The 23514-nt window shown below is 56.3% G+C and overlaps 1 protein-coding gene across 1 annotated transcript in view; it reads right to left on the bottom strand.

Annotated features, from left to right (window-relative positions):
* CDH4 (cadherin 4) overlaps positions 1-23514 on the bottom strand; it is a 646328-nt gene that overhangs the window by 39122 nt on the left and 583692 nt on the right. Inside the window, 1 exon segment of the mRNA XM_063107192.1 lies at positions 421-558. Within this exon segment, the coding sequence (XP_062963262.1) occupies positions 421-558 (138 nt within the window).

Raw genomic sequence — 23514 nt, 5'->3', positions numbered from 1 at the left:
GCCCAGTCACGACCCACACTTTCCTTTCTGCTGACAGAGGCCACAGGGGGCCAGCTGAGGGCCGCATGCGGGGACTGTCCAAGGCCCTGTTCAAGGCCCTGTTTGGGTGTCCCCCAAGCAGATGCCACTCCACACACAGCCACACACAGCCACACACATGCCTCCAAAAGCAGCTGTGACGTCAGCCCACACACCACCTGCCACCTTCTCTGGAGTTCACAGGTCCCGTGCGGCACTGTGCTGAGTGGAACACAGTGACCCTACCAGCCCCCAGCAGCCCCTCTCTGGCCAGGCTACGGCCTCCCTGCTGCAGACACCTAGAGTGAACTGCCCCGCGCACCACCTGCTGCCTGGCTCTCAGCGACCACGTTGTCTGCCCAGTGCCTCCGACCAGACAGAGCAGCCGTGAGAGGGACTCACTGTGCTTGTGGTGAATTCCGGTGGGTTGTCATTCACGTCTGTCACCATGATGATGGCTGTGGCTGTGTTCGAGAGGCCGTAATTGAGGTTTCCCTCCATGTCTGTGGCCTGAACGATGACTGTGTACTGCTGAACTTTCTGGAAGGGAGAGAATGAGTTGGGAAAGAACAGAGGATCAGTTTTGGCTTTGATTGGCAGGGAGTCTACAACTGTCATCAGAGGAGCTAGCTGCAGCTGGCGCCTTTCGTGCAGGCTTGTGCACCGGGTGTGGGGCCCTCAGCCGCAGGCTGGGGCTGTGTGTTGGAAGAACTTTCTACTTCTCTTGTAGTGGGTAATGAAGAGCAGCATGAAGGGGTTTGGGGTGTTTTTATCTCGGTGGCCCTGCCTTTGATAGGCATAGATCCTATTTGGTGTCAAGATAGGAGAAGAACGGAGCCCAGAGCACTGGCACTGTCTTCGTTTTGGAAAACTAGGGAGGGGCAGTTTGCAAAGAGAGGGACAATCCCACAGACATGTGTCTGGAGGGACTTCATTTCCTAAGCATTTATGGTGTCCAGCTGAACTGCAGGCCAGAAATTCAAACAAGGAGAAAAGACAAACCTTTGTCCCCTTTATGCAGGTGCAGACACCAGCCACATTCTGTTTGAACATGAGCCCTGAGGGAGCTGTTGGCACTCGGGCGCAGGTGTGAGTCTTAAAAGGCAAGTAAAGCTGCTGGGCTGAGCGCCTTTTATTAGATGTTGAAGGAGTCTCACAGCCCTGCTCTGCCTTGCCGGGAGTGCATCGGTGCCAAAATCCTTGAGTTGGCAGAGGTGGCCTTTGCACCCCTTTTCTGACCCAGAGGTTGTACACTTCTGAAGTGACAGCTGAAGACAAGCCTGGTGGGCAGCTCTCTGCTGGACTACAGCCTGCCTCTCACTGGCACCATCAGGGGAGGGAGGGTTCTGTTTTTTTTCTTTCTTTTTTTTTTTTTGGCAGTTGGCTGGTATGGGGAACCGAACCCTTGACCTTGGTGTTACATGGCTGTGCTCTAACCAACTGAGCTAACTGGCCAGCCCAGGTTCTGAAATGAAGGCAGAAAGGGGCCCCCTGAAATGCCCTCCAAGTGACCAGCAATCCCAAGTCTTGTTCCTCTAAGAGAGGAAGGGAAAGACCAGTTCCCAGACATGTGACTCAGTGAAGGGTACTCAATCTCCATAAATTGGCACCATAAAGAACTGTAAATAGCGGAAGGGTCACCAGACTTTCTTTCTCTTTCCATCCATCCACCCATGTATCCACCCACCCATGTATCCACCCATCCATGTATCCACCCATCCATGTATCCACCCATCCATCCATCCATCCACCCATCCATGTATCCACCTATTCATCCATCCATCCATACATCTATCCATCCATCTATCCTTTCCTCCCTCCCTCCTTCCTTCTATCCTTCCATCCCTCTATTTCTCTATCCCTTCCTCCATCCCTTCGAGACCAGCCAGCCCCAAGCCAACCCTGCAGCTGATGACAGATGAATGAATGAACCCAGCCAAGGCTGGAAGAGTTTTCCAGCTGAGCCCAGCCCCAGTTGCTAATCTATGGAATTGTAAGTTAAATAAATGGAAATAAATGATGGTTATTTTGGCTGCTAAGTTTGGGATGTTTTGCTACTTAGCAGAAGTTCACTGATTTACACCCAAATCTTTGACACGGTTCCCGGGGCCCTGTGTGGCCTGGCTGCAGGCCACCTCTGCAGCCCCACCTGAATCCTGCTCCCCACGGCCTTGCCTGTCCCCATCTCATGGAACCCTTCTGGCCCTCTGGACAGCCAGGTCCCCACGATGTGCCCTCCCCCGGCCTGCTCTTCGTCCCTGGCCTGCACCGCTGTGTCAATCGTACGTTCATTGTGTGCTCATTTGTTCTCCATGTCCCTCACCAAACTGAATCCTGGGAGACACAGCTGGCTATTCACTACCGTGTTTCCAGGGTCCACTGCAGTGCCCAACACACAGTAAGTGCCCAGTGAATGAGAGCTGAACATTGCTGGCAACTGCAGTGATAGCAGAGGCTCTGAGGAGTGACACGTTGGCCCCAGTGGTGCCTGGTGCCGATGAGACACCTGGATATTATGTGGGCAGCTGGGAGTCACCAGGGGGCTTTGAGGGAGTCACATGATCCAACCTACAATGGGCTGGCAAACTGTGGCCATGGGTCCAGTCTGCTCACCACTGTCTGTTACTGTAAAGTTTTATTGGCACACGGCCATGCTCACTCATTTACAAATTGCTTGTGGCTGTGTTTGCACTCCAACCATAGAGCAGAGTAGTTGTACCAGGGACTATATGGCCCACAAAGCCTAAAACGTTTACTATCTGGCCCTGTACAGAATACGTTTATTGAGCTTGGGCTCCAACATCACGCAGTCAGCCAAGTGCCTCCTGATAGCAAAGCCACAAATGTCTCAGGGAGGGAGGGCTGGGGAAACCAGGGGAGGCTTCCTGGAAAAGGTAGCCATGTTGCCCGAAGGTGTCAGGATAAACTGAGAGCAGAGCTGGGAGGTGTGGTCGGAGCTGGCAGGTGTGGTTGGAGCTGGCAGGTGGGAATGTACCTGCCGCTGTGGCAGCCCATCAGGATCTGGCCTGGGATTGTGATGGGTCCCAGGTGTTCCCACCCTGTCTCTCACCCAGACCTGCTGGCCTGGCCCTGCTGCACAGGACAGGGCTTGCTGGGGGTGGGTGCTGCCTCATGGGCCCCCCAGACCACACTTTCACCTCATCGCACGGCCCTGGCTGTCATTCCTAGAGGCCTCCTGCAAGGAGGCAGGTGCCTGGGGCCTCTCAGAGGAGCAGGAAGCGGTTTCTTAGCGCATGTCCATGCGGCTTCCTCAAGGGGATTAATTACTCGGAAAGAGAGGTGAGGAGAGTTGCAAACAGGGCTCCTGCAGGGGTCAGGCGGGAAGAGCATGGGCTGAACAGGCTCCCACGTGATGGGCATGACAGGGAGGCCAGGAGTCACTTGGTGCAGGGGCGTGGCCTCAGTTCTGCAGTGGCCTGGCCCTTGCCGGGCTCAGTATGCCCACCTGTAAAATAGGCAGGATGCGTGTTCTGCCAACTGCACGGCTGCACACTAGTCACTGAAATGGTGAACAGGAAAGTGCGTCCCATGCTGGTGTTTTTACTGCTTTTCTCCCCATTGTGTGATTTCTCACCTCCCTCCTCCACCCCACCTGTTAGCCCCAAACCACTCACCGTCCTCTGCATGTGTGTCTCCCAGCTCCGTACTCCACCCCGCTGCCCTGATGGTCATGTTGCCCCGCTGCTCATGTTGCCCCGACTGGCTTCTCTCTCAGGTGAGCCCCACGATATGGTGGCACCTCTAGGGAGCATCCGTCACCTCCCTGAGGCAGAATCGATCACGCCTCCCACACAGCTGCACAGTCCTCAGGCTTTACCTTTTATGTTGACTCAGCCAGTGTTCGCTGAGCACCTACCACCATGTGCAGGAGGCACGAGCCCTGGAGATGCAGCACACCCCTACTGCCACAGGCCTGACTCCCCTGAAAGACGGCTGTGTCTTGCCCATGTTTGTGTCCCCAGTGCCTCAGGCTAGTACCTGGCATACAGTAGGTACTCAACAATGTTTGTGAAGCTAATGGCTCACATCTAACACAATTGACATCTACCAAGATCAGTAGAACTTGGAACCAAAGAGACATGAAAAAATAATAGAAATAGCTTACATTTACATAGTGCCACATCATATTTTGAAAGATTTCTGAAATTAGGTTAACCTTACCTCCTCCTCTTCTTTCCCTCTCCCTCACCTGTTCATTCATCCATGCACCCACCCACCCACCCATCCATCCATCAGCCACCCATCCATCATCCATCCATATCCTTCATCCACCCATCATCCATCCATCATCCATCATCCATCCATCATCCACCCATCATCCATCATCCATCCATCATCCACCCATCATCCATCATCCATCATCCATCCATCATCCATCCATCATCCACCCATCATCCATCATCCATCCATCATCCATCCATCATCCACCCATCATCCATCATCCATCCATCCACCCATCATCCACCCATCATCCATCATCCATCCATCATCCACCCATCATCCACCCATCATCCATCATCCATCCATCATCCATCCATCATCCACCCATCATCCATCATCCATCCATCATCCACCCATCATCCATCATCCATCCATCATCCACCCATCATCCATCATCCACCCATCATCCATCATCCATCCATCATCCACCCATCATCCATCATCCACCCATCATCCATCATCCATCCATCATCCATCCATCATCCACCCATCATCCATCATCCATCCATCATCCATCCATCGTCCATCCATCGTCCATCCATCATCCATCATCCATCCATCCACCCATCATCCATCATCCATCCATCATCCACCCATCATCCATCATCCATCCATCATCCACCCATCATCCACCCATCATCCACCCATCGTACATCCACCCACCCATCATCCACCCACCCATCCATCATCCATCCATGCATCAACCATCTACTCATCATCTATCTATTCATCCATTCACCATCCATCCATCCATTCATCGTCCACCAATCATCCATTCATAATCCATCCATCCACCATCCATCCATCCACCCATCCACTCATCCACTCATCCACTCACCACCCACGAGCCTATCTATCCATGCACTTATCATCCATCCATCCTTTCCAGAGATCCCTCCTTATTTCAGGTGGATCACAACCACCCAATGAGGTAGCTGAAGTCCTCCCATCCACTCATGAGATCAGGAAACTCAGGGAGGTGAACAAGGCTCCCCTTGAGGTACAATTGGAGCTGGCTCTTGAAGGAGGAGTGTGACACCAGAGAGAAAAGATGGGCAGGGCACCATGAGAGGCAGGACCAGCAGGGCAGGGTGCAGAGCTGGGAGATGCACGTGCAGAGGACGGTGAGTGGTTTGGGGCTAATGGGTGGGGTGGGTGAGGGAGCGGAGAAATCACACAATGGGGAGAGAAGCAGTAAAAACACTGGTGTGAGATGAGCTTTCCTGTTGACTGTTTTAGTGACTAATGTGCAGCTGTGCAGTCAGCAGAACACGCCATCCTGCCTGTTTTACAGGTGGGCGCACTGAGCCTAGAGAGGGACAGGCAGTCACATGACCTCCCCAGTGTCACACAGCTGACCTGGGGCAGTGGGAGGCAACTGGCTGGGATCCCTGGTGCTGCGTCTGTGCTTCAGGCCTTTGCGATGGACAGAATGCATATGGCACCAACAGTGTCCACAGCGACATTAGCCAGGAGGTCCAGTGAATCTTTCTGAGTTCAGGATGGACATTACTCGATGAGCGTGGCTGACATGACTGGCTGCCCGTGGCAATAGCATGGTCAGGATTTGCATGTTCAGACATTCACCAGGCCTGCAGCTTGGACATCGTGGCATTGCTCATGGCAGAGGTCCCTTGTCCAAGGTTTCTGTGCCTCAAGATCTTGACAGAAAGATGTCCCTTTCTGTCCATCAAAGCAGTGACAACCAGCCATCTCTGACAGCCTCTCTCCTTGGCCATGCTCTCCCTTCCCGTAGCGGCCAACCTCCACTCTCAGGGGCTGGGTCGAGCCCGCAGGGCCCAGTGGCTGAGGGAGGTGCTGTTCTCTGAGTCACAGGTCTACCTCCAGTGAGGACGCTGCAGAGACAGGCTGGGGGCAGCATCAGCCCTGGCTGACAGGTGTGCAAACGTGAATCCACATGCCAGGTGCCCATGAATCCAAGCGCAAGTTCGGCGAGGGGTGCCGGGATCACAGCTGCTCCTCTCATGGGGCTCGCCTGCTGCTGGGCAGTGCTGCAGGGCTGCCACCTGGGTCTCCCTCCCCAAAGAAACGGCATCAGGTTTCCCGACAAGGCAGCAGGCAGCCTCGCTTCAGAAACTTTCCCCATTTCCCATCCAAGTGTCTCTTGTTGTTTACAAATCTGATTTTCTTCTCCCTTCTAGGACGGATTTGGAAATCTAAGCCGCAGGGGGATTTCAGCAGCATCTTTCCAAAATTGGCAGGGAACCCTTGTGGGCACTTCCTGGTCTCGAAGGCCACCTGCTCAGAAGGGCAACTTGCAGCCACCCCTGTGAGAGGGGGCCATGCCGAAAACACAGAGAACAACACAGCAACAGTAGAGGGGGAGAAGAATGTTCATCCCTGGAGAAGTGGGTCTTGCCACATGAGTGTGTGTGGTGTTGCTCTCCAGGTTTGTACTTCTCCAGTCACTGACTCTTAGCCTGCGTGTGGAAGCTGCCCTGGGCTACTGCGCTCAAAGACGTTGAAAAGAAACAAACCACTTTGGAAACACAGGGACATGTGTGCGTGTGTATGAGTGTGCACATGCAGGCATGTGTGAACGCGTGTTTATGTGCGAGCATTTGTGCATGCAGCAGACTGCCACTAGAGGGCGGGACGGGCTTGCTTGTGGGAGGCAAGGCAGGGGTCTTTCCTGGCCACTGTGGGGGCGGGACGCTAATCCAGCAAGAAGGGAGAAATATCTGCAGGGACCCCCAGCAGAGGCCAGTGGCCTTCCTGTGGGTGGGGCCTCTGATACCCAGGCATCTCTGCTGCTGCTGTTTGAGAAGGTTCACTTCTCGGACCCTATCAGGTCACTGTGAGGGTGGGTAGCAGGACCCCCCCGCCCACATACAACATGTGTGTGCGAGGCCTCCCTGGAGACAGATGTGCCTTATGGCTGTGTCTGCTCCTTGTGAAGTGGGCTGGGCTTGGTTGGGGGTTTTGATGTATTTATGTTAAAAGGCTTGTGTGGGACTTTTTCTTGGCCCTAAAGAGCATTTCATCCTTTACGTGAGGTGGGTGAGAGGAACCTCAAGTTTACGGCAGGGGCCCTGTTTTCAGGGGTGCTCTGGGCCACCTCCTGCATGTGCACAGGTGCACCTCTCGGGGAGCCTGTTGACAGGTGTGCACTGCCTCCCCACTCTGCAGATGATCAAACTGAGTCCCAGCAGGACAGAGGATTTCCCGAGGTCAGGGCCAGTGAGTGGTGCAAACTGGAGTCCAGCACTGGCCTCCCAGGCCCTCGGGGACAAATGTGACCCAGGACTCTGCTCTGGGGGTGGCTGGATAGGCAGTGGGTACATCCCACCTCTGCTGGACGCCTGCAAATGCCCTGAGTGGGTCCCTGCGGCCACCCGGCCCGCAGCCCAACGGTGTTCTCCCTCCTCCCCCCGACACCCCAGGAGCCAGCCACCCCATCAGCAGCAGAGCTGCAGTGAATTCGTTGAAAAGCAATTTGGCCATTTTCAAGTTTAAGAGGAAGGAAGAAAGCCGCAAGTGGGCCGTCCCTGGGGTTTTGGCTCACCTCCCTGTTGCTCAGCATGTAAATTTTGCAGAACACCCATCAATAATGCAGCCGGCCTGCCCTAGAAAGGCATCAAAGCTCCCAGAGCCAGCGCACTCCCACACCGGCCTGCGCCAGGACGCACAGCCAGGGCAGTGGGCAGCAGTCGGGCTGGTGGCTCAGACCCCAAGCTCCCCTCGGGCTCTGCCCACCCCAGCAACAACCAGGGCTTATCTCACCCACTGGGTGGCAATCACAGCTCCCCCACCCACTTTAGGCTGTCTACTAGGCAGGCAGTCAGTACGGGAGTGTGAATTAAGGCCGAGAACCCCTCAGCCTACACCCGCAGACCCCTGTCTCCCTTTCTCCCCAATGGGGCCAGAACCATTGCAGGCGCAGCGGCCGTGCTGGAGGTTCCCAGCCCATCTCGGGGTCAGCACTGTTCCCAGTGTCTGCTTTCCGCTGTTTCTCTGGGCCACAGGCCCCTGAGGGCTTTCCTGGTGGTCACTGCTGGGGCCTCGGTCACCTTGGATGCCAAGAGATGCAGTGACTGGGGCCAGGCTATCCTTGTGCGATTGGAGGACCCACGAGGTGAGACTTGGGGAGAGAAGCGCAGGCTGGCGGGTCCTCAGAGGCTGCATGCAGAGGCTCCTGGTGACGTGGCCATTCCACTCCCAGTTGTGCATCCAAAGGAGTGGAGCGCGGGTGCGGACACATACGTGTACATGCGTGCTCATGGCAGCACGGCTGACAGCGGCCCACGGATAGACAAGATGCGGCCCGTCCACTCTGCCGACTATTCTTCAGCCTGGGGAAGGGGCACAGCAGGGATGGCAGCTACGACGTGGGGAGCCTCACAAGCACTGTGTTCCGTGAAAGAAGCCAGTCCCCAAGATCACACACCAATTCAATCCCATTTACGTGAAATGTTCAGTCCTCAGAGACGCCACATACGCGTGGCTGCCGGGGCTGGGGCGACGAGAGGAGGGAGTTGAGGAGAAACGCGAGAGACCACTCACGGGTGCAGGCTTCTTTCCGCGGCAGGAACAAGTCATGGAACTGGACAGAGGCGAGGGTGTGTGACCTCGTGAGCATACCAGGCGCCACCAAGCAGTGCACGTGGAAAGGCCAAGTTTACGGTGTGTGGATTAAACCTGAAGCCCATGCCTGTTGACTGGAGTCCCTCCTGCCGTCCTCCCGGTGTGGCTCACTGAGCTAGCGGGTGGGGGCTGTCCTGCCAGTGACGGTCCCGGTGCGGGCTCCCCGCTGGGCCTGCAGGCCAACCCTGGGCTGAAGAGACCCTGGGTACCCCACCCTATGCCTGTTCCTAGCCCAGAGCCCTGACCAGGCATCCCGGCAGGGAAGTATTGGGGGTGGAGGCCACAGGGAAGGTTCCTGACTTCGAGAATCTGCAGCTTCAAGCAGAGCACCTGGCTCCTCTCTCTGTCTCTGTCTCTCTGTCCCTCTTCCTCTCTCTCGCCTCTCTGTCTGTCTTTTTCTCTTCCTCTCTTTGTCTCTCTTGGCCTCTCTCTGACTCTATCTTTCTGTCTCTTTTTCTCTGTCTCTCATTTTCTCTGCTGGGCATTGCACGAAGATGGGCTGCCAGGAATGGCTGCTGACGACGTGGAGAGTCTGGTGCCAAGCGGATGTCAGGTTAGCGAGCTCCTGGGCACCGGGAGAAGAATGCGGCAGAGAGCCAGGCCAGTGAGCAGGGGAGGCGGGCTCAGGGTGGACAGGAATAGGAGCCAGGTTTGGATTTTGCTCCAGGTGACACAGGAAACCAGAGGAGAATTGAGAAGGTGAGAGATCACATCTCTGAACAGGACGGTGGAGCAGGATCAGGAGCAGAGGCCGGGAGACCAGCAGAGCAGATGCCAAGATGGTCTGAGCAGCTTCGACCCGGAGCAGGGGGTAGTTGGGTGGGGGACGTAAAAAACAAAAGAGAAGGAAGCACCTGAGGGCGAGCTGGGTGGGTTTGCAGACTGGTGAGAAGGGGCGAGGGGGTCGAGGGGAGCAGCAGACACCAGCGTGCAGAGAAGCGGGGCAGGGGCCAGCACCTACACACGGCGCCTGCGCAGTCAGCACCCAGGAGCACCCTTCCCCCTCCGCACAGAAGCGCGCTTGCTTCCGTTTTCCTGAGATACACAGCCCCTTGCCTTGCTTTCATTTCTCACTTTTGTTGGGGATGTAGAGGACACGTTTCTCTACCGCAAGAAAATCGGCAGCAGGTGTGCGTGACGCTGCAGCCGTGGGGCCTGGTGTCGACGCCGTGGGAGGGAAAGCAGGCCCTGAGACCAGAGCACTGAATTTTCAGTGGCTAGAAATTGGGATTTGTACACAAAAACCTCCTGCTTCAATGTTGGCCGAATAAAAAATAATTAATAAAAAAAACCCATCTGGGGCTGAATCTGTCTCTGGGCTGCCAGTTTGAGACCCCAGATCTGACCCACAAAGGGGCCTCAAAGCTAAGGGCACAGACGAAACCCCTGCTCCCCTGTCCTTAATACTTTGGCCACCGTGACACTGCCTGGGGAGGGGCTGGCAGGTGTTGCCTGCGAAGGGCCAGAGAGGAAGGATTTTCGGCTTTGCGGCCTATGTGGTCTCTGTTGCCACACTCAGCTCTGCTGTTGGAGTGGAAGCCACAGGCCATGTGTAAATGAATGAGCATGGTTGCGTGCCAATAAAACTTTATTTACAAGGTTGGCCTGTGGGCTGCAGTCAGCTGATCCCTGGCCTAGCTTTGCTCTGTCTGAATGGTCCCTCCTCAGGAGCCCAGGGAGACCCCCAGGCCTGGGGACTCTCTCCAGACCTGTCATCATGCCTCCACCCACTGGAGGGTGTTGAATGCCATGCCATGTGTGGTCCGGCCTTGTCCCCTTTGCGTCACTGTCCCCTCACTCAGAGCACTCTTCTCCTGCCTCCACATTTACCTGAACCCTGTTCTACCTTCTCCAGGACTCACTCCCCTGACCCAAACAAATCTGTTGTGGCAAACCACAAACTTAAAACAGGGTGGTTGGGGACCCGCTCTGTGCCCCTGCCCTGCAGCCAGGCCTCTGAGGAAGAGGCCAGAGGAGGGAGATGTGGGTAAGAGGTGAGTAAGCAGGAAGGGCTTCCTGGAGGAGTTGGCACCTGTGGATGGAACGGGGGAGGAGAGTTCCGGGGGGGGGGGTAGAGGCAGGGGCACGGCCCAGGTGTCCGAGGGACAAGACACTGTAACACCATTCCATCAGGCAACCCCTGGACCCTCCCACAAACCATGAGCAGAAACAGCGTCCACTGGCTCCTCCGCTGTGTGACACCTCAACACTGGACATGTGCTGGAGGATGATGCGGGGCTCAGCCCAGGCATGACGAACAGGTGTGTCTGGCAAAGCATCTCCCGCAACCATACTCTGCCGATCAGGGCCATGATAAGAGGTTACGGGGATTAATGCAAATTTGCCAGGTTCCCCAGGGTTTGCTCGGTGGGCTCCGGGAGCAGCTCTATCAGGACTGGAGAGGGAAGAAAGGAGAATGAGTTGAACGGGGCCTCCGGTTTGCATTTTTCATCTTCCTCTGAGAGGAAGGTGCCAGTCTCTTGCTTTCTTGTGGCTTGTGCCCTCCTGTGCTGATGCCGAGCAGGGTGGCCGGCTGGTGGCCACATTGCCGCCATCTCTGCTCTGCCTCCCCGTGTCTGTCTCTTATAAGGACACCAGTGAGTAGATTTGGGGCTCACCCTAATCCCGATGACTTCATATCCAGATCTTTAAATTAATTACATCTGCAAAGACCCTTCCCCACATAAGTTCACACTCACAGTTTCCAGAGGTTGGGACATGGACATATCTTTTTGGGGGCCACCATTCAACCAGAGAGATACTGATCAGACCAGTATGTGGCAGGGCCAGTGACCCCCAGGGAGCCTGGACCCAAGGTGAGACTGGTCCTCACTCCTCCGCACCCCCAGGCCCCAAAGGGCTTGTGCCACACCCTCTCCTCCTGCCCTGAGCCTGGCACTGGCCTTTCTCAGACGGAGACGTGGGTCCTGCCCTGGCCACAACCCCAGCCAGCCCGGGCCCAGTTCTGAGGACAGATGGTCAGTGGCCAACTAATTAGCCACTGGAGGCTCTGAAGTGGGAGCCTTGGGCAGATGGAAGCTGCCACTGCTGGGCTGAGTTGTAATCCTTGCCTTGAGTGCTCGAGACCCGCTACTGGATTCGTCTCGCTGGGGAGGGGACCATGAACTGGTGTATTCCCTCCCCCCTAGCTCCACCATCTCCGGTGCTTCGGTGGGTCACCGCCAGGCTCCTTTGCTGCTGTGCTCAGGCTCCAGTTCTGTCCCCCCTGCAGCACGGGGGCAGGGGCTCCTAGGCTGGCTGTGAGGAGGGTCTGAGACTCACTTACTTCCATCTGGCCCTGCGTGCGGGAGTGGCTAGGGCTGCGGGGTCATTGTTGATACCTGGTATCCATCGGGACAGGGGAGCCGCCCTGGCCCCTGCTCTGCTCAGACATGGGTGGGGCTGGTTCTCCCGCTGACCTGGGGTCCCCGTATGCCTGCTGTGTGTGTGGGGTCTTCAGCTTCCTCACTGGGAAGGCCACTCCCAGGTCCCTCCTGGTGGGTAGTGGCCTGAGCAGTCCAGGGGCCCCTGGGTGGTCCTGTGGCTCGGCCTCCTCCTCTCATTCAGCCTCCTTCGTAAGACATGGCCATTGTCGCCATCCCTGCCCGCCCTCCTGGGGCCTGGCCCTCCCTGTCTCAGCCCCAGGTGCCCCTTCTCACTGTGCTGGGCAGCCACTCCTGCCTGCCTCCGGCCTTCAGAGCAGGTGCTGCTGAGCGTGTGTGAGAAATGGTGTGGCATGCTGGGGGGCCTGTCCCTTTCCGGGAGGTGCTGCCAGAATGCCGACCTTCCCTCTGCAACACAGCCCTTGTCCTTCACGGGAGTGCCAGGCCTAGGCTGACAGGTCTAGCAGGTGAGCTGGGCTGCCCCAGCCAGCGACTGCATCTCTGACCAGGAAGACACAGGAGGAAGCCTGCAGGCGCTGATGGAGGCTTCCTGTGGGTCTGCAGTGGCAGCTTGAAGAGACGGCCGCAGGGCTGCCTGGTGGCATTGATGCTGCTTGTGACACTTGTTGCCGCAGCTGCCTCTTGACGCTGCCTGGACCTGCCTGCTTTGGCGTCCTGTCTACGAGGCTGTGCGCTCTGCACCCTGTTTGAAACTATGGGATTTTCTGTGACTTGCTGCTGAAAATGTCCTGACTGACTTATGTGCTACTGATAGCAACAAAAGACAGAAAACGGCAAAAAGCTCACAGTAGGGGACTTGTAAAGTAAGTCAGGACAGGTCCCAGCGATGGAAAGCAGGAAATGTGGAAACGGTGTGGCAGAAGGTGTTTCCTGACACAGCCACACGTGGGCGGTGACACTGGGAGCGGACAGTGCATTATGAAGACCACTCAATGGGAAAGTGCTTCTGGACAGGAAGACACGTACAGACCCGCAGCGGGCGCAGAGGAGGACGGGCGGGTGTGTGTGCACCGTGAGTCACCTGTGCTTACCTGGGAGTGGTGGGAGGGGAGACTGTTATTTCCTTCTTTGTGCTTATGTGTGTTTTCCACCATAAATGTGTTGCTCTTGTGACAAGAAAAAATCGATAGGCACTACTGTAGGAAAAAGGTATGTTTCAACTTGGTGCCAAAAGCACAGAGTGGTCATAATGCCATAAAATGGACTCCATGTGGTGGAAATGTGGCTATGAAGATTCCAAAGGAGGTGCTGGCACTGGGGGGGCCCGGGCAGGTGACCTGCCAACCTCTGGGGTGCAAGCCTGAGGCTGTTGAGTCCCCACACTTGGGAGATGTCTTGTGACTCCAGAGACGTCGCACAGATGGCGAAGCTGAGGCCATGGGGGAGGCGGAAGCCCCCAGACCACAGCAGCTCTGTGCTTTCAGCCACCTTCACGATTCTCTCAGGAGGGAGCAGCGGGGTCAACGTGACTTCACGGGTGAAAATCCCACCTGAGGAGGGGCAGGGGCAAACGTTTCTTGATTGCTGGTATTTTTTTTCTCTGATACCACAAAGCCATATTTGGTGTCCAAGAATAGGGTTCCGTGAAAATGATTCAAAAACCAGCCAGTGAGAAAGGCAGAACCCAGTCTCCACCGGGACCACGGCCCTCCCACGTGGACACTGTGTCTTGGAAGGACTTACAAGGAGCTCATTTTCAGGAAAAATGCATTTTTGGAATTTCCTGCAGAGCCTATCACGATGCTTCTTGTTGGCAAAGGGGAGATACTGGTCTAGTTACCAAAGACCGTTTTCTCCCTGAATCTGAATAATTAAATATGTTAATCAAAGCCTGTGACGCGACAGTGACACTCAGCAGTGGGACAAAGGAACATCACGGCTCTTTTATCTGATGACAACACGGGGTGGGGAATCTTCAAAAAATATAGGAAGGTGTTGGTTCCGCTTCTCTAAAAGTCCTTTCCCACCAGGAGATAATACCTTTGGCCCACCCCTGCTTGGGAAGAAATTTCAGCTGATGGAGGTGACCAGCCGACGGTCGTCAGGAAATAGGATCGAGAGACTGGATCGAGCTTCTCATAATGAAACCAGCCTCATCAAGAGCAGCATGGATGCTGGTGTGTGGCCAGTGATAACCACGTCACTCAGCAATCAGCCCAGAGTGGCTGCGTCTGCAGAAACCACTCACCTTCAGAGCAGAGTCTGCGTGTCATGTTCGCCTCCTTATTAGGCCATCAATATTCTAATTAGGGAACAACGCAAGATGAATGGGATTAGCAAGCGGGGCATCTTCAGTGAGGTACACAAGAGACACTTGAACCGCTGGTGTCTTATCGAAGTCTCTCCTGACATTTTAATCATGTAGAAACGCTCAATTTACATAGCTTACCTAATTAGACATGGTGGCAATTACATTTGTGGATTTTCCCCCTTCCTAAAGATGACTTACTCTGTCAAATGGGAAGTGGGTACTGAAGAGAAGTATCAATGGCATTCCCCCCAAAGACATTGCTTGTTGCACAAGGGGGAGGGGTGAATATTTTTAAAAAGAAAAAAAAAGAAAAAAAGGAACTGCAATGTGCCCTTTCCAAATCTGGCCATGTAGATGTCCAGCCGAAGCAAAACAAGCCGGGTCACATGGAGAAATGGCCCCAATGTGTGACCTTCCCCGACAGGCTGGAGCTTCCCAGGCCCAGCAGGCCTTCATCCAGGGGGTGGTGACTCTGTCCAGTGAGAGTCCGTCGGGTCCCAGCAGGCAGGAGCCAGTGGGTCACTGGGGTTCTGGGAACCATTGTCATTTCACTGTGTGCCATGAGCCCCCCAGCAAGGGTGTCTGTCTGAGACGTGCTTCCTGCTCCACAAGTGGTTAACTAGAAACCATTATTCAGATTTTCTCTGGGAGGCTTGCTTGGGACACAAAGCACCAGCGAGTGCTGGAAGCACACGCACTGGTGAGAAGCGTACTCCCACCTGGGCGACCTCCACAGTGACTTGACAATGTCCATTACTTCTGTCTGGAGGCAAAGGGACAGACCATGGGGGATGGCTGTGAGCAGTGTGGGAAGAGGCTCTGGCTGCTTCTAAATGGCCAAGGAGGGGAGGTGGAGGAGGAGGTCAGCCCCCCCACACTCGCTCCTCCGGCAGCTGCAGTCCAGCCCAGAATACAGAGCCCTCTGAAGGTGTCTCCTCCAGCCATGGGCCCAAAAATTCAGAGGTCGCCATGGCCCCCACACCACATAAACTTCCACAGAGAAGGCCCAGCAAGAATACCTCTACATGTCTGGGCAGGGTCCCCCACTTCCAGAGATGCCCCCCCAGCCTGAGCCTCCCTGCTCTGAGCACCCCCAGGCAGCTGCCGAGGATGACACCCCTGGTATCACTAAGGAGCCTGGCAGCGGCTTCTCCAGGGAAGCTCGTGGCCGGTGCACTAAAAGTGGAAAGAGGCTCTGCGCACCTTCTGTTACATGGAAATGACACAAAAGTCTTGGTTTGGCTCATGTGAGCCTTCAGGGCACCAATGCTGTCCTCAGTCCCCACATGCAGCTGGCAGAGAGGGCAAAGGTCTGTTTCAGATTCAAGACAGATGACTCTGCCAGCCCAGGGGCCACATCAAACCCACCACAGAGGAAGCAGCTCAGGGATATTGGTGTCCTGGGCTTGGGCCTGGTTTGAAAGGGACAAATGGGGGTGGAATGCAGGCAAGGAAGCCAGGGGAGAGGGGTCCTGCTGTCAGGCACTTGCTGCCCAGGAAGCCTTGTTTTTTTTTTTTTTCTGACTGGTAAGGGGATCGCAACCCTTGGCACGGTGTGGTCTGCACCACACTCAGCCAGTGAGCGAACCGGCCATCCCTATATAGAATCTGAACCTGCGGCCTCAGTGCTACCAGCGCCGCACTCTCCCAAGTGGGCCACGGACTGACCCCCAGGAGGCCTTGTTTTCAACGCAGTTGGGAATGAGGATGGTCATGGCCACGAATGAACCCTGGCTGTGACTCAGGATCTCCCAGCCTGTGGGTTGGTTCCCAGCTGATCACGTGGGTCAGGGCCTGTTTGTCCTCTTGGTGTGGACATGCCGGTCTGTGTGTTGGTGCGGGCATCCCTCTCGGGCCCCCTGTGACTTCCCTGTAACCGCCTGCTAGAGACCCAGCCTCATTTGGGTTCACCTCACACTCCCCGATCCAAGGGTCTGAGGAAGGCCCAGGGTCCTCCCAGATGCAGACGCATCATCAGACCATGCACCCCAGGAGCTCTCCAGCAGTCCCGTCCACCACCATCGCTGGGCTTCATCTCACATTGCCCTGATTCTGTTCCACAAGCATGAGATGGAAACGGGGGAGAAACAGAATAGAATCTTCCAGAACTGGAGTATTAGCAACTGAAAGCATCGAGGAAAATAAAAGTGGACGAAACTCGACCTAAGCCCCTAACAAGCCCCCGGAGGAGGAGGGCTGTGGGAGGGTTCTCCCTGCGCACCGCGGCTCCTGCTGGGCCTGGCTGCTTGTCTCCCTGGGCACACATGGCACAAGGACACCAGCACTGCAGCAAAACTGGCATCCCCTAATGTCTCTCAATCTTCATAAATCTCTGTCCATTAACTACACCTCTAATGGCTTTTAAATGAGCATTTTTATTTGGAACATTTCGCAGGCGAAGCTCAAGTCGTGCCCGGCAGCAGGGAGGACACAGCAGCGTGTGGGCAGGAACTGCTCCGGCTCTGCTCGTGGGCTGACTCAGCTTGCAGCCTGGGGAATGGGGCCGGCCAGCCTCCCCTTGGTTGTCCAGCCCGGGGCTGGTCAGTGGGCGGGGAGGTCTCTGACTGGCTGGGGCTGCAGGCCCTCACTCAGCTGATCTGCCACATCTGTGGGGGCAATGGGAGCAGAGCCCTGGGAGGCCGGGTTTGGTCCTTATCAGGGGCCCTGATCTGCCCACGGGGCACCTGCCCCAGGGAGGCCAAGGGGTGTCCCTTCTGAGGAATGGGCCAGGCTGGTGGGGAGACCCAAGGACTGTGGGCTCTGTGGCTCTCCTGTTCCCTCCCGGGTCTGATACCCAGAGCCTGTACCCTCTACTGACTGCTTTTGAGGCCTCTCAATATTTTCAGATATAAAGGGGAATCCGCGGATGTTGCCTGTATGTTTTCTGGCCTGGAAAATATTAGGTTCTCTTTGAGAAAATATAAACTCAGAAATCACCCCAGTCTGCCCAGCAATCCATCCCCATCCTCAGCTCCATGGACACAGGATGCAGGACTACTCCTGGCACAGGGAGCAGTGCCCTGCTGTCCTTTGTGCCAGTGCAGGAAGGACTCAGGGGAGCTGAAGACTTGGGACTGTGCCACTCACCCCGTGACCTCGGGAAATTGCCTGTCTGGCCTCAGCCTACTTTATCAAATGGAGAAGATGCTGTCTAAGGCACTGTGAACACCATGCAGGAGGTCGGTGGAGGGTCATGAAGGCCTCAGGTGTAGGGTCATGGGGAGGTGGGGTAGGTGTCACAGCGTCTGCCTGCTCTGATCTGCAGCCCCTTCCAGGACACCCCCTGCATCAGGTGTCACCCGTCCCCTTGGAGGATGGAGGTGAGGAGCCAAGACGGGCTTCTTAGAGAGGTGCCAGCCCTGCTCACTGAGCTCTCCCATCCTGCCATGAGAGCAGGGGCTGTAGATGGGGGCCCCTCAGCACAGGACTGCGGATGGAGCAAATGAAGATAGGGACAGTCCGGTCATATGTGAAGGTCAAGCAACGAATAGCGGGGCAAAGCTACACTGAGAACAATGTGTGGTGCTCAGAGTTAACCGGGTGCCCTGTGCTTCGCTTGGTGCGGGGCTTGGGAGCCTCTCCCAGGCGTGCCCCCAGAAATGGGTTAAGAAGTGTCGGGGGTAGGGGACAGACATCTGGCAGCCAACAACATGAGTGGTGCCCCCCTCCAGCCTCAGGGCTGCACAGCTCTCACCCCCGCCAGCCCTCATGTTCCCATTTCCGAGAGGGGCAAACTAAGCCTCCACCTGATTAAACAACCTGACGGTGTGGGAGAAGCTGGAGGCACCTGTGGGCAGCCCCCAGGCTGAGGTGCTCTCAGATGTGTTCTGCCCGCCCATTGAACCCGAGACTCTCTGCTCTCTGCCCAGGGAGGCCCCAGCGAGGGCCAGAGCCTCTCCTCCTCTCCCTGCTCTGTCCCACCTTTGGGCTGCTGGTGTCCGAGTTTTCAACCCCAGCACAGATTGATCGCCCAGGCCCTGAGCCTGGCTCTGCAACCTGGGCAGTTATGAGTCCCATGTTTCTCAAATGGACTAGAATTTTCCTCCCAGGGCCCTTACAGGGTTAAAATGTGGTAATTTGCAGCACTTCGTGCTTGGCATGTGATGTGTGTCCTCGGGGCTCCCTGAGGGATCCTGGTGTCTAGAACAGGCCCTGTTGGCAATGGGGACTCAGCACGCCCTGCGGGAAGGATGCAGAGCAAGCTCAGGCCCGTGCCTCCTGCTGCTCTCAGGGCCGGCCTGTTGGTCTGTCCCTTTTATTTATTTGTTCTTAACTAAAAGTAAAACCAAGCACGGCAGCCCCTTGCCCCTGGGTCCTGCTTGGGGCTAATGTAGCAAAACTAGCTTGGGAAACTGAGGCATGTAACCAGTGCTGGGGCCCTGAGTTCTTAAGAACCAGCAGTTTCTCTGAGCTTCCGAGGTTTGGAAGCGCCTCTCTGGCCTCTGCAGCCTTCCAGGAGGGTCCTCTGGGCAGCACTCTCTCCTCGAGACAAAGGCCCCAGAAATGCCTCTTTCTTCCTAGAAGGCCCCACGCGACCAGCTGCACCCCAGCAGGGGCTGCACAGGCAAGCTGCTTGTTATCCCAAATAAAGCTGCCGATGGCCGAGTAGGGAACACCTCAGCTCGCTGGAGGGGCCCGGCCCTTGCTTCCCTCTGCTTTCCTGGGACCAATTTTACCCTTATCAAATATTTATCAGAAGCTCTTTAAAGATGAGCCACAGGGTGGGTATCTGTCCATGTGGAAATCGATGCACCCCAAGTGTGGGCCCTGCCCCTGGCCATGCTGAGCTGGGGCCTGAGGGGACCTGCTGTGCATGTGGGGGGAGGTGAGGAGGAAGGTGGCGGCGTGAGACAGCTGGGGACAAGAGGCAGAAGAGCTCACAGCAGCCCGGCTGAGATGGTACAGCTGGACTTCTGAGATGTGGGGAGGGGGAGAGAAACCCTGCCCCCCATCCTACTCCCTCCATCCCCCAACTCCATTCTGCCCCTCCCCCACCTTGGCCATCGGTGACTGTGGGTATGGCTCATCTGGGCAGAGTGGAGACAGGCAGCCCCGCTCAGAAATGAAGACGACGAAGGATGGCTTCTGCGGCTTCCCCGCCTGCATCCTGCTCTCTGAGTGTCCCCCAGAAGGCCAGGCGTCTGGCCACCCACTGTGAATTGAGACTCTCGGGCCGTCCCCAACTCTAGTCACCTGTGCTGGGCTTGGGTTGTCGGATCCTGAGTCTTCAGTCTGACCTGTGGGGCTGGCCCTGGATTTGGGGTCTACGACTTCTAAAGCCCCTCCTTGTATCCCCTTCTCCCAGCCTGAGGAGCTTCATTTCCCCAGGGCACCCCTGCCCTACCTGTGGGAGTTTGGGATCAAACTGTTGCTAAACTGGTCCTTTTTGAAGCACTTTTTTGAAGAACAGAACAGTAATCTTTATTTTCTAGAGGATACACCAACTAGCAGAGGTGCACGGAGGCATGGTGAGCGGCTGCGCGGGCACACTTACATCCCCCTGTCTGAGGGGAAGCCTCAAACCTGTCAATCTCCATCCTCTATGTCACAGCGGTTTTGGGGGAGGTGACTACCACTCGCTGGCCTTCCCATCATCGTGGCCCTCTGAACCCAGCCACAGAGGGGCGTCCTAACCTCCCAGCTCACGTCCCTGCTGTGCAGCCGAGGGCAGGTGGGCCCCCTCTCTGGGCTTTAGAGGCAAAGGGAGCCACAGCGTCGCTGGGTGTGTGCAGACTCAGAGGCACCATCACATGAAACCCTGGACATCAGTGATCTAACCTCCCCTGCAAACCCTCACACACCACTGCCACAGTACTGGTTAGAGGACCCCAGCTCACATCCCACTGCGGAGACCCTGAGTCTGCAGCATGGTGGGGGCACCAGGCCCGACCCCCCCCTTCCCCATTGTCCTGCCTTAGGCCCCTCCTGGCCCACCTCCCACCCTGCCCAGATGTTCATTCTGCTTGGAAAGCAGCCCCCACTGCCCACATCTGCTGGCAGCACCAGGCGGTAGACCTCTGCAAGGATGGCCACGCTCTAAACTGCCTGGTCCAATGCAGTAGCCACTCGCCATCTACGGCTTCTGAGTGCCTGGGATGAGCCTGGCGTGACAGAGGAGCCGAAGCCTTAATTCTACTTGGCATTAACTGATTTAAACCCAAATGCCCACCGTGGCTAGCGGCTGCACGGCTCCCCCTCTGCGAGGGCTGCTGCCTTCTCATCCTAGTGCTTCAGAGGACACCCCATTACACATAGGAGTCCCAGGAAGAGCTCTTCATGCCTGCAGAGGGTTGGATAGTACCCCTCTCCCCCATACATGTCCACCCAGAACCTCATGATGTGATCTTATTTGGAAATAGGGTATTTGCAGATGTAATTAGTTAAGATGGAGTCATGCTGGGATAGGGTGGGCCCTGATCCAGTGACTGGTGTCCGTACATGAAGAGAAGAGATGAGAAACACAAGGAGAAGCCATGTGAGGACGGAGGCAGAGATTGGAGCGATGCAGCCACAAACTGAGGGGTGGGTGCAGCTGCCAGGAGCTGGAAGAGGCTGGGGGGATCCTCCCCTGGAGCCTTCGGAGGGACCATAGCTCTGCCACATCTGGATTTTGGACTTCTGGGCCCAGGACCATGAGAGAACAAATTTCCCTGGTTTTAAGCCACCCAGTTTGTGGCACTTTGTCATGGCAGCCCCAGGAGACTATCACAATGCACTTCCCGGAGGCCAGGACCAGATGGAGCCTTAGGGGTTTTCCCTGGCCTTCCCCAGCACACAGCCCTAGTCACTTTCTGAATTAATTTATTTGGAGACTCTGTTCTGACTGCTTCTGCCCCCTGCTGAGTGAGCCCCACAGTGCAGGGCCCCGTTTGCTGCTGTCTTCCCAGAACCCACGACAGTCTCTAGCACACAGTAGATGCTCAGTGAATGAAGAAACAGATGAAGCCCTCAGTAGTAGCTGTGATTGCTTGAGACAAGTGAGAACAGAAAACAGGATCGGTTCCACCTGAGGTTCAGAGCAGGGCCACCTCTGAACCACAGTTCAGCAGGATCTCCACAGTTAGCAGGATCTCGTCTGCCTGCAATGCCTCTCTGCCCACCGCAGCACGTGGTGTCTGCTCCTCATGCCCCATCCCTGCCACAGGGAGCAACTCGAGGGCAGGTCTCTGTCCAACCAGCTCCACAACCCTGTGCCTCACCCTGCACCTCTGCCCATGTTCGCTCATCAAGGAAAGGAGCAAACAGGGCATTTGTTCCCGCTCAGGGGTCACTGGTCAGCCTCGACTCTGGACCAGGCGGGATTTCCTTGGAGCAAATCTTCCCAAGCTCTCTGTTGAGAAGGACTCGTGGTCTTTACGTTTCCAACCCGCCATGGGCTCTCCGTGGCCCAGGTAGAGCTGGGGTCACGTGACACCCACTGTGTGAGTCCAGCAGTGCCCTGTCAGGGATGAGCTGGTCATGCCCCTGGAGGTTAAGACTCTGTCCAGTCTCCTGAAGTGTCCCCAGTGCTCCTTCTCTGTCTCTGTACTTTCCTCATTTCGGACCATGAGCGAACGGCTTGTGGATGGGCGCAGGCTATAGACTCCATATGCAGCTGGTCCCCTGTGAAGGGCCACCCCAGAGGGGCCGGTGTCCACGGCCTGACGCTCGCTCTGCTCTCTCCCCTTCTCCTTGGACACAGCCGGGAGCCGCAGCCTCCCACTGGCACCTCTGGAGCGATGTGTGTGTGCATACGTGTGCAAGAACATATGAGAAAGTGCATGCTCACATATGCCCTGGTCATACCATGCTGCTCTGCCAAAAGGTGTGAAACCTCCGAAGTGAGGCACCAGCCTGGAGAAATATGTGTTGCTCACAGGCATCTGAATGGCCAAAGGGGCAGCCCTCTAACCCCAGGGCAGGTGGGGGATCCCAGGCTGGGGAGGAGACCGTGGATGGTGTCTGGTTTGCCGCATGTCTGTGTGGACCTTGCAGACAGCCCACCCCATGTGGCGTCCATGGGACCAGCTCCGCAGCTGAACAACAGGAACCAGGGCCAGGAGCAGCTCCACACGCAGGGCCTCATCCATGCTGAGCAGGGGCTCATTTGTGGTCCCTGAGAGGGGACTCGGGGGGCCTCCTGTCCTGGTATGCAGGTGCTGGGATTGGCTGTGTTCTGGTCCACCTCCCCATCACAAAGTTCCACCATTGCTCCAAGAAAACTCATTTACATTGTGCAGCAAAAGCCCCACCATGAACTATCTGTGCTGACCCTCGCCCTGCCAGCCACATGACCCTCATCTCTGCTCCTCAGAGCCCCAGGCCTGGCATCTCTGTCCCCATTTCACAGATGAAAGGCAACATGGCTGGGGCTTACACACGTCCCCTCACATGCCCACAGTCATGCAGCTGGCAAGGACCCCGGCTTGGCTGGCTGAGTCCTGAGCTGTGCTGACCCTAGGGCCATCACCTTCCCACCAAGCCACACAGCTGCACGAGTTGCCTTCCCATGTCACCTGGGTGCAGCCCCTATTTAACAATTTGAGGACTTCCAAGAAAAGCACTTCATGCCCTTCCTAGGGATGGGGATGGGTGGAATTTTCTGTTACAACTTGGCATTGGCTGATTTGAGAGGCGGAGGTGGCAACAACATGGCAGGCATGGTTTTCAGAGCCGTGGTGTAAGCCTCGCAGCATCGGGCCAACAGTTCTCCAAACCCACCAGAATCACCAGCTGCAGGGACTCGGCTGGGGCAGGGAGAACCCAGGATATGGCTCAGCAGCCCCAGCTCCCGGGGGGTTTCCTGAAGACCCGGAGGATGAGGCCTGTGGCGCTTTCAGAAGCAGCTGACTCAGGGCTAGCCGGTTGGCTCAGCTGGTTAGAGCACAGCCTTGTAACACCAAGGTCAAGGGTGTGGTTCCCCATACCCGCCAGCCACCAAAAAAAAAAAATCTCAAAAGCAGCCAACTCAGACAGGGAAGAGTCGGGGCCACCAAGACAGAGCGCACCGCCTGA

This window comes from Cynocephalus volans, chromosome 1 (genome assembly GCF_027409185.1).
Source record: "Cynocephalus volans isolate mCynVol1 chromosome 1, mCynVol1.pri, whole genome shotgun sequence".
Taxonomy (NCBI): domain Eukaryota; kingdom Metazoa; phylum Chordata; class Mammalia; order Dermoptera; family Cynocephalidae; genus Cynocephalus; species Cynocephalus volans.
The sequence above is the reverse complement of the archived record's forward strand: the minus strand, read 5'-3'. Positions and strand labels throughout refer to the sequence as shown.